The sequence below is a fragment of the Marmota marmota genome, unplaced genomic scaffold (genome assembly GCF_001458135.2).
Source record: "Marmota marmota marmota unplaced genomic scaffold, marMar, whole genome shotgun sequence".
Taxonomy (NCBI): Eukaryota; Metazoa; Chordata; class Mammalia; order Rodentia; family Sciuridae; genus Marmota; species Marmota marmota.
The window spans coordinates 4,390,688-4,401,311 of NW_025999891.1; the positions used below are offsets into that span (position 1 = coordinate 4,390,688).

Consider the following 10,624-nt stretch of genomic DNA (forward strand, 5'->3'; position numbering starts at 1 on the left):
CTGGGGATTGAACCCAGGGCACTTTACCACTGAGCTACATCCTCAGCACTTTTTATATTTTATTTTGAGACGGGATCTAACTTGCTAAGGCTGGCCTCAAACTTGTGATCCTCCTGCTTCAGCTTCTCGAGTTGCTGGGAATAGTCATGCACCATCTTTCCAGGCTCTGATAATATTCTTTAAGCATATCTGTGAGCACCCAGACACAGGTTTCATAATGCTCGGATATTCTTCTGAGAGTCTGTGTCTAATCTTCCCCCATTTCGTCATTTCTGTCTTCACCCTTCCCTTCTGGAGCCAAATGTCCCTTTGTTGGTGAAATTGGCCTCTCTTCTATCTGGCAAGACTTTGCAAAAAGAAAAGTCCTGGTTGGGGGCGGAGAGAAGACTGTTCCAAAGGGGACAGCAAAATGAACCCTATCAGAGGGGTGTCCCCGCATCCCCGTATGGTGACAACTCAAGGGCGAAGTTTCTCAGTCCACCTAGTCCTTCTTTCCCATCCAGGGAGGCAGTTTAGTCATCAGCCCTACTACCCCTCGATCTACATAGCAGCCTTGAAGGAAAAGACATCGGACTTCGTACGACTGCCCACTGGGCAGTTTGTTCTGATTCTAGCACCCTTTACGTGCTCCCCCTCTACACACACCTCCCAGGGCATAAGGGCGAGCAGGGGCAGACTCTATGAGTCACGTCCCGGGCCAGGAATCGAGGAGGGAAGCGCCGCCTCTCCTTGGGCCCCTTCTCTCCCCCTTTCTCCTCCTCGCGGTCCTTGCCAGATGCTGCGCAGCAATCACTGATTCCCCATCACCAATTCAGCTGGGTAAGGGTCTCCAGGAAGACGTAACCCAGCACCGAGGTGCAGGGAAAACGGCCTAGGGGATCCCGATCTGGATGGGCTCCAGTCTGCGTGGGGGCGGTCCTGGTGTGGGGTGAGCGTCTGAAGGGGTAGTCCGAGTCTGGGCAGTGGGGAGGAGAAGAGAGGGGGAGGCGAGGGCGGGCAGCGAGTCTGGGAGCCGCTGGGAGAGGGGTAGGGGGCGGCCCTTCTCCAGGAATTTCCGGGGATCAGGTTACAGCAGTAGCTGAGCGCGAGCAAAGTGGGACGCGAGGCCCTGCTGCCGGACCTGGCCCCTCGCCCCTTCCTCTAGCGGCCTGGGCAGCGCCGCCCCTTCCCACACTGACCCCGTGTGGCGGGGCCGCTCCGCGCCCCCAGGCCGTTCTGTTATGGTAGGGCCTCCTCAACCCCGAGTTGTCGTCGGGTCTCCGCGGCCCCGTGTTGTCGTAGGAACTCTACGGCCCCGCGTTATTGTAGGATCAGCGCGGGTTCGGGCCTCCCCGGACGGGACTCCGCGTCCTCATTTGGCGGCCGAGGGGTCTCCCCGCCCCCGAGTCGTCTTTGGGACGCCTCGGGCCCGGGTGATTGTGGGTTCTCCCCGGCCCCAGGTGTTCGTTTCGTCCCCGTGGCCTGCGGTGGTCGTAGCGTCTCCGAGGCCTCGGGCTCCCGTCGGCTCCCCGTGGCCCCGAGTTATAGTCGGGACCCCTCGGCCGCGGGTGATAGTCGGGTCTCTACGGGGCCGGGCCGTCGGGTCGGATCAGGCCTCCGTGCCTTCTCAGGGTGCCTCGCAAGTCCGCAGGCAAGATGAACATTCTGGCGCCGGTGCGGAGGGACCGCGTCCTGTCGGAGCTGCCCCAGGTAGGCGCCTGGGCCACGTCGGGTTTCTGGCTACTATAGGGCGTGGGCGGGGAATAGGCGGCACCAGACCAGTTAGACAACGGCCCAGCCCTGCTGCCCAGCAAGGCCTGTAGCTTCTGGGTGATCCGCTTCCCACCCCACCCCCACTCGAGTTGTTTGGTTGCGGGACTAGAGTCTGGAGTGGCTGAGCCCCATTCTCTTGCCTGTGTTTCAGTGCCTGAGGAAGGAGGCCGCTTTGCACGTGCGCAAAGACTTCCACCCCCGCGTCACTTGCGCCTGCCAGGAGCACCGGACAGGCACCGTGGGGTGAGTTAGGGATATCCTACACAATGAAAGAAAGACCCCCCCCAAACCCTGAAGACATACCAAATGTACACCACTGCACTCGTGGGGACCCATTTCAGTCCTGCCAGCTAATTGTTAAGCCTGCTTTCCTCCCAGCATGTTTTCCCTCACAGGGTTGTTGTGAGTTGTAGGAAATGGGGTTGCTGGATTTCAGGTGTAGAGAAGGTATTCAACATGGAGAAATGGTCACATACCATCCATTGAACCCCAGGGCAGGGACCAACGCTGCCTAATGGGACAAGTCTCATTGTGGATTTAAAAAGGTTAAATAGTGGGGGGCTGGAGTTGTAGCTTAACAGTAGAGCACTTGCCTCATAAATGTGAGGCACTGGGTTCAATTCCTAGCACCACATATAAATAAGCAAATAAAATAAAGGTCCATCAACAACTAAAAAATATTAAATAAATAAATAAATAAATAAAAGGTAATAGTAGCTCTGCGTGGTGGTACCTGGAGGCTGAGGCAGGAATATCACAAGGTCAAGGCCAGCCTTAGCAACTTTGTGAGGTCTTTAGCAACTTAGCAAGACCCTGTCTCAAAATAAAAATAAACAGGGCTGGGGATGTATGTAGCTCAGTAGTAAAGCCCTTGGGATCAATTCCCAGTACCCCCCCTCCAAAAAAAAGGAGGGTAATACTAATGAGTTGCCATCATTAAAAGAGCCTTTTTCTGTGTGGGAGGCAGTGTGTTGGATGCTATTGTCTTTTTTTAAACTGGGGATTGAACCCAGAGGCACTTTACCATGGAGCTACATCCACAGCCCATATTCTATTGTACTTTTTACTTTGAGATAGGATCCTGCTAAGTTGTTTAGGGCCTTGCCAAGTTGCTGAGGCTGGCCTCAACTTTTTTTTTTTTCTTTTTAAAAATATTTTTAGGGCTGGGATTGTGGCTCAGTGGCAGAGCGCTTGCCTTGCACCTGTGAGGTACCAAGTTTGATCCTCAGCACCACATAAAAATAAATAAACAAAACAAAGACATTAAAAGAGCCTTGTATAACTAAGACAAATTTAAAAAATAGTTTTAGTTGTAGATGGATAGATCGACACAGTACCTTTATTATGGTGCTGGGGATTGAACCCAGTGCTTCATGCATGCTAGGCAAGTGCTCTACCACTAAGCCACAACCCCAGCCCTGGCCTCCAACTTTCAATCCCCCTGCCTTAGCCTCCAGAGCCACTGGGATTACAGGCATGTGCTACATGCCCAACAGTTGCTACTGTCTTTTATCAAATAGAAAACACTACCACTAAAGATGGATTCTGATTTAAGAGATGTTAAAATGGGGAGAAGATGTAGACATTCCCTAGAATATATGACATAAATCTCATTTTAACCTTCATGACAACCCATTAAAATATATGTTAAATCTCCACTAATCAGTGTTGAAATTGAGGCTCAAAGGGGCTTAAGTAACTTGTCCAAAGTCACATGGCTACTCAGTGTTGGGGGTGTAGCTCTATGGTAGAGAGCATGCCTAGCATGTACAAGGTCCTGGGTTTAATCCTTATTAAAATAACAGAACAGGAACAAACCCGTTAGGGTAAAAAACTGGTGTTCACTCATCCTGTTCACTCTTGTGTTCAGCAGATTTAAGATCTCCAAGGTCATTGTGGTGGGGGACCTGTCAGTGGGGAAGACTTGCCTTATTAATAGGTAAGGGTGCTGGGCAGGGTGGAGTCACGCCTAGTAAGATATGCTGGGCTATAGGTCAGAGCATTGGATGTTTCCTCAGGTTCTGTAAAGACACCTTTGATAAGAATTACAAAGCTACAATTGGAGTGGACTTTGAGATGGAACGATTTGAAGTGTTGGGTGTCCCCTTCAGTCTCCAGCTGTGAGTAATTCCTTCATCCTTTCCAGCTATCTTGCCCCAGCACCTATAACCATGCCCCCACATTCCTGGGTTCTGCTCTTCCTCCAGTTGGGACACTGCCGGTCAGGAGAGGTTCAAATGCATTGCCTCAACCTACTACCGTGGAGCTCAAGGTAGGGACTGGGCCATATGGGGCAGGTGGGTCTAAGAGTGCTCCTAGAATCTGATCTAGAGTGTGGAAGGTGGGGGGATTGATCCAGTGGTGTCTTTCTTGTCAACCTGGGATTGTTTCTGCCATTCTTCCAGCCATCATCATTGTCTTCAACCTAAATGATGTGGCGTCCCTGGAACATACCAAGTATGTGAGGATGCTAGAACACAATGGGAGGATCGGGGAAGGGAGGGTGGTCAGAGGAGAAGAAGAATGCATCTAGGGGGGGCTGAAGGTATAATTTAGTGGCAGGGCACTTGCCTAGCACAGGCAAGACCCCAGGTTCAATCCCCAGAACAAGTGGGTATTGGAGGGGCAGAGAGAATGCATCTAGGATCAGAGAAATAAATTAGGCATATAAATATATTGGTGGGAGGAATCTGTCAGGCTCACTCATTCCCCATTCCTGTCCACCATCTGTGGCAGGCAGTGGCTTGCTGATGCGCTCAAGGAGAATGACCCCTCCAGTGTGCTTCTGTTCCTCGTGGGTTCCAAGAAGGACTTGAGTGTGAGTGTGCTAGTGGGGGGACTTCCCAACTTGGTGATGGGACCCCCCACATCTAACTCTAACCTTCCTGCAGACTTCTGCTCAGTATACACTAATGGAGAAAGATGCTCTCAAGGTGGCCCAAGAGATTAAGGCTGAATACTGGGCAGTCTCATCTCTCACTGGTGAGTGGAGGCTTCAGGCTTTCTATATTCCTGCCCACCTGTCCTCTCACTCATATACCTCTAGCTGTGCCCAATGCCTCAGACCTGGCATTGCCACTAAGCACCCATCTGCTTCCATGTCAGGTGAGAATGTCCGAGAATTCTTCTTTCGTGTGGCAGCATTGACATTTGAGGCCAATGTGCTGGCTGAGCTGGAGAAATCTGGGGCTCGGCGCATTGGAGATATTGTCCGTGAGTGTCCACCTGGTTGAGGGTGGCAGAGAGCCAGGGGAACTGCAATCCGTACTTCACATATTTCTCATCCTTCTTTAGGTATCAATAGTGATGACAGCAACCTCTACCTAACTGCCAGCAAAAAGAAGGCCACGTGTTGTCCCTGAGGGATGAGGAGACTATCCAGCGACTGCCCATCCCTGGGGCATTGTATCCCCCTGACCCACAGAGCTTGACCCCTGGACATTCACACAAACTTTCTCTAGACCAAAGAGCTGCCCCTTAGTGGCAGTACCCCTCCAGAGGGGTAGCTGGGACCATGCTAGTTACTACCTGCTCCCCAGGCACCATGCCAAAGACTGGATCCCCTTACTCTTCTGGGGGCTCTCCAGGGTGTCCAGCAGTGGGAAGTGAGGCAGCATCTCTGCTGCTTTTGCTCTGCCTGCTGGGCTCTTTGGGTATGAGGATGCCTAATGATTTCAGACTTATACTGTGCCTTATGTATTAAAATCTCTTTGTTATTAGCATTTTGGGGGCTGAGTCCTTTGCTGGTGATGCACAATGTAGAATGAGCCAAGCTATATAGTCACTGGGGACTAGAGTCCCCTATGGGAATTCTGACCAACCCTAGGTAGGATTCAGGGCTTAGGTAGGCTGAGACCTCATATAAAAGATTTGGGGAACTGACTAGACTCTTACTATATAAGTTATGGCTGGCTTTGAGAATTCTGTCTCCCCTAATGCCTCCCATTCCAAATTTCCATCATTGGATTGGTGTGTGTGTGTGTGTGTGTGTGTGTGTGTGTTGCCTGTCTTGTGTTTGAATTCTTGCTTCCACTTTCACTAATGATGAAAGCACAGGCAAATCATCCTCTGTGCTTCAATTTTCTTACCTTATAAAGTGGGGTTAATAATGCTGAATTCATGATGTGATGTGAATAAATCACTAACATATACATAGAAAGAACTCCAAAATCTTAATTATTAACTTGTCCCCTAACCCCCCTGTACTGGGGATCAAACTCAGGGCCTAGTGCATGCTAGGTAGGTGAGGTAAGTGCTCTACCATTGAACCAGTCCTCTTTATTTTGAGATGGAGATTCACTAAGTTGCCCAGGCTGGCCTTCAACTTTTTATTTCTTTTTTTTTGTTTGTTTGGTACTGGGGATTGAACTCTTGACCACTGAGCCACATCCCCAGCCCTATTTTGTATTTTATTTAGACACAGGGTCTCACTGAGTTACTTAGTGCCTCACTTTTGTTGAGTCTGGATTTGAAGTTGCAGTCCTCCTGCCTCAACCTCTGGAGCCACTGGGATTATAGGAATATGCCACCAGGCTCAGCTGGCCTTGAACTCTTGATTCTTCTGCCTCAGATCAGCCTCAATCTCCCCAGTAGCTGGGATTACAGGCTTGTGCTACCAGGCCTATCTAACTATAAACTGTTATTATATGGGAGATGGCCACCAGCACATTGCATGTAATCCCTGTGACTCTGGAGACTGAAGCAGGAGAAGCACAAGTTCAAAGCTAGTTTCAACAACTTACCCAACACCTTAGTGAGGCCCTAAGCAGCCTCAGCAATTTAGCAAGGCCTTATCTCAAAAAATAAAAAGGGTTGGAGATGTGGCTAAGGAGTTGAGCACCTGCCCCCCTCCCCCAGTTCAATCCATGATACAAAACTAACAAAAAAACTATATATGGGGAAGAGTGACCAAGACCCTGGCTCTCTGTTGACATCTGACCTCAAGTCAGATTGGCTGAGAGTATTTCAGATATCCAGGCCAACAAAGGGGGACATGAGGACTAGTGTCATCCTGAAAGGCCAAGGAGGATGATTCAAACAGATTGTTTCCCATTCAGCACGGGCTCAGTTCATCCCATGCCTCGTTCCATTTCCACCCAGCTACACTCTCCAGGAAGGGTTGGCTGTTCTCACACACCTCCTTCCTCCTGCTTCCCCTTCCCTGCTGGTCCTAGACTCTAGAACTACAGTGAGGAGAACTTGGGCAACTGCCCTACCCACTCAGGACTTGAGTCTGGAGGATGACCCTGGCCGGAAGAAAAGGTTTAAATACCATCTTTTCCCATCCTCTCTGCCCTTTGAGGCACACTGTGGCTTTGGAAGATGGTGCCGGAAGAAACTAGAAGGTGTGGTGTGTGGAATGTCTGAGGCAACTCTGATCTGCACACTGGACTACAATTGGTTTTTCTCACACAACACTGGGCTCCTCAGCCTTGCCTTGCACAAAGTCTGTTAACTCTGTGCACAAAGCCCGCTGTTTATGCTGTGTGGGGTGGGGGGAATTTCGTGTTCTGTACAATGTATGAGGGGTGTGTGCATGTTGTGTAAGATTTGTGTGTGGCGAGTGGATTTTCTGAGTTGCTGTGTGTGATAAACATATATACTGTGTAATGTATGTAAGGATGTGTTACTTGGTTAAAGTTACCATGAATGCAGCCTGTCCTACTCTCAGGACCAGAAAAGACTGGAATACAAGCCAACTCTTTATTGGTCAGTTTGGTAAGACCTGGTTCTCCACCGCAGCTGGGAGGAACCATTGAGGGGTGGACCTGGGGTGGCCGAGCTGAGTGACCCTGAGGTTCGGCTGCCATAGGGAGGATGGGAGCCATCATGTCCTCCAAGAGTCTTTGGCAGGGAGAGCCTGCCTCCTGCCCGAGCCGGAGCGACCCGGGAGAATCCAGGATGCCAGCGGGGAGAACTGGGTGCTCCGAGGCAGGCGGGCAGGGGCGGGGCTAAGGGCTGCGGCTGGGCTCTCATGGGCGGGGNCTGGGTCGGGGCCAAGAGCTGGGCTACGGTCTCGGGCGGCGGCGCTAAAGTCTGGGTCTGGAGAAACTAGGGGTGGGATTGAGGGCTGGGTCTGTAAGGTAAAGGCCTGAGGTAAGGGGTTGGCTGGGGGGTGGGTAACTGGCGTTAAAGGTGTGACAAAGAGGTGTCTGGGAAGAGCGGAGGCCCCGGATGAAGAAAGCGGCTGACGCTTAGACCCCGGCGGGGAAGACAACGCAGCCAAAGGCCGGGAGGGGGGAGGCGGGCGGGGGGACTGGGCAAGCATGAGGCGGAGTTAGGGCCTGAACTGGGGCAAAGCTGAGACTGGAGCTTACGAGTGGACAGAGGGTTCCGCCAAGCTGTGGTTCGAGGTTGGACTCCACAAGCAAGAGTCCCGTGGAAGAACCAAGCTGAGAGCGATGTGGGTCAGGACGACACTGACAATTGAAAGATGGACTGAGGAAAAGACTGGCTGCGAGACCCACGCCTGGGACAAAAGCGAGAGCAGCGGTAAGGAGGTGCGGGGCAGAAGATCAGGACGTGCCTCAGGGGCTGGCTTGAGGACCCTAAGAAGGTGTAGAACGGGAGGTTGGGTCTTCCGGTTCTACACCTTCTCGGGGCCAAAGCCTGGACTGGGGCGGAGTCGGGGCGGGCTCACGTCGAGCCGTGAACCAATGATCCTAAGGCCCTAGAGGCTTGCTAGCGGAATTGGCGGGAGCCAAGGTTGGAAGGTACGGGTGCACTGAAACCCCAGGCCCAGGCCGCCGCTCTTGAGGCGCTCGGTTTAGCTGGAGCCCAAGGTCCATTGCCCACCCAGGAGCTGGGGCGAGCGGTTCCATTGACCTTAAAGGCGGGAAGGCGTCTGTGGCTTCCACATGTGACATCACAATTGCCTCTAGATGGGGGCGGGGCCGGGAGGCATTTCCTAGGAGACCGGGCCTACTGTCCCTCCCTTGTTTTCTCCTCTTCCCTCCTTTCCTTATTCCTTCCTTCCTCCCTCCCCCTCCCTTACCCTTTCGGCTGCTCTGGTGCCAATTCCTTGTGCCTCTAAGGCCGGGGAGCTCTTCGGCCCCAGGACCAGGAGGATACTTTACAAATGAGCATCATATGTGAGTTGAGTTAGGCCTCTAATTCAGATTAATGCCCCACCAAGGAAGAGACCAATAGCAACACTTTTTCTTTCAAGCTGTCATCTCTCCTCATTCCTTAGGAGGTTTTTTGTGTGTCCAACCACAGCACAGGGTCCAGCTGTTGCAGGAGCTCTGGACTACTGCTTCAGTAGGAGTTGTCCTCTGTTTTCTGTGGGACTAAAGAGCAGTTCTCAGATCTGGGGGTGTAGCCCAAAGGTGCAGTGCTTGCCTAGTGTAATACAGGAGACCCTGAGTACCAACTCCAGCACCGCCATAAAGAGAGAGCAGCCAGGCGCCAGTGGCTCTTGCCTACAATCCTGGCTGTTTGAGAGACTGAGGCAGTGTGAGGACAGCCTGAGCAATTTAGCGAGAACTTGTATCAAAATAAAAATTAAAGGTCTGGGGATATTGCTCAGTGGTAGAGTGCCCCTGGGTTCTGCCCACAGTGTGGGGAAAGGGGAGAAAAGAGCAGATTGCCTTTCTCAAATCTGAGTTACTTAATTCCTCTCCCACTTTGGCCTTCACCACTTCCAGAAACAAGTGATAGTTATCAGGGCTTGTTGCAGGGAGTTAGTGGAGAATAAACAGGTTCTTTCATGATGACTCTGGATAGAGCAAGCCCAGTGAAGTTTAGAGCAGAGTTTGATCCTGATCTAGACTTACAGAGAGGAATTAGCAGTGTTGGAGTTGAAAAGCAGCTGTTGTAGGAGGTGAAAACAGATTTTGGATAAGGAGCTGAACTGGTTTTAAGAATCAGCTATGGCTGAGTGCGATGGCATATGCCTATAATCCCAGCGACCTGAGAGGCTGAGGCAGGAGGATCATAAGTTCAAAGCCCAGCCTCAGCAACTTACTGAGGCCCTAAGCAACTTAGTGAGACACTAAGTTTATTTTTTATGTCTCTCAAAATAAAAAATAAAAAGGGCTAGGAATATGGCTTAATGGTTAAGCGCTCCTGGGTTCAAACTCTAGTTTAAGAAAAGAAAGAAAAAAAAAAGACTTGGCTGTGGAGTTCATGTTTGTGTCTCGCCCAGCTAACAAGTAGACAGGGCTGAAAGAATGCAAGCTATGTAGCTGGGAAGAACTGGGTTTGAACCCTACTGCTGTCTTCTATTAGCATATCTTTTGGACTATTAACTTATCTCTGAGTCTCTGTATCCTCATCCATAGAATTCAGAATCAAAGTCTCCCCTGCTCCTGTTCCTGCCCCCACTATACAGAGGATCAAATCCAGGGCCTTATGCATTGCTAGGCAAGCACTCTAACATTGACTATTCCCAGTCTCCAAAGGCATCTTTTTTTGGTATTGAGAATTAAGGCCCACGGCTCTTTACTACTGGGCTATATCCCCAATCCTTTTTATTTTTATTTTTTTGCAGTGCTGAGAATTGAACTCAGGGCCTTATGCATGCTCAGCAAGAATTTTACTTCTGAGCCACAACCCCTAGCCCTTTAATTTTTTGAGACAGGGTCTCACTAATTTGGGCTTCAAACTTGTAATCTTTCTGCCTCAGCTTCAGGAGTTGGCAAGACTTTAAGGGCATATTTTAAAAGCTGTGTGCAGTGGCACATTCTTATAATCCTAGTGACTTGGGAGACCGAGGCAGAAGGATCACAAGTACCAGGCCAGCCTCAGTAACTTAGACCCTGCCTCAAAATAAAAAATAAAAGGGCTGAGGATGTAGTTTAGTGGTAGAGTGCCCCTGGCCCCTGGATTTGATCCCCAGTAACACACACACACACACACACACACACACACA

General features: G+C 50.8%; 2 protein-coding genes across 7 annotated transcripts in view; both read left to right on the forward strand.

The window, feature by feature from the left end:
- Positions 1-664: 664 nt before the first annotated feature.
- On the forward strand, positions 665-5,474 carry Rab34 (RAB34, member RAS oncogene family). 4 transcript variants are annotated; one of them, XM_048793989.1, is made up of 11 exons: positions 665-819; positions 1,440-1,689; positions 1,904-1,995; positions 3,623-3,691; positions 3,771-3,872; positions 3,960-4,024; positions 4,158-4,209; positions 4,489-4,570; positions 4,644-4,734; positions 4,858-4,965; positions 5,047-5,474. In XM_048793989.1, exons 2-11 carry the CDS (start codon positions 1,636-1,638, stop codon positions 5,112-5,114), a joined length of 783 nt encoding a protein of 260 aa, XP_048649946.1. In that variant the 5' UTR covers positions 665-819; positions 1,440-1,635; the 3' UTR covers positions 5,115-5,474. The 4 variants fall into 4 exon arrangements, with proteins under 4 accessions (XP_048649946.1, XP_048649969.1, XP_048649956.1 ...); XM_048793999.1 differs by lacking the exon at positions 665-819 and adding an exon at positions 1,050-1,223; XM_015501103.2 differs by lacking the exon at positions 665-819 and having other exon boundaries at positions 1,052-1,689; positions 3,626-3,691.
- Positions 5,475-7,826: 2,352 nt separating this feature from the next.
- Positions 7,827-10,624, forward strand: part of Proca1 (protein interacting with cyclin A1) — a 9,146-nt gene continuing 6,348 nt past the window's right edge. Inside the window, exon 1 of one of the 3 annotated variants that reach the window (XM_048794065.1) lies at positions 7,827-8,244. In XM_048794065.1, the coding sequence (XP_048650022.1) occupies positions 8,154-8,244 (91 nt within the window). In that variant the 5' untranslated portion in view covers positions 7,827-8,153. The remainder of the gene's footprint in view (positions 8,245-10,624) is intronic. The other 2 variants (XM_015501111.2, XM_015501112.2) reach the window with 2 other exon arrangements.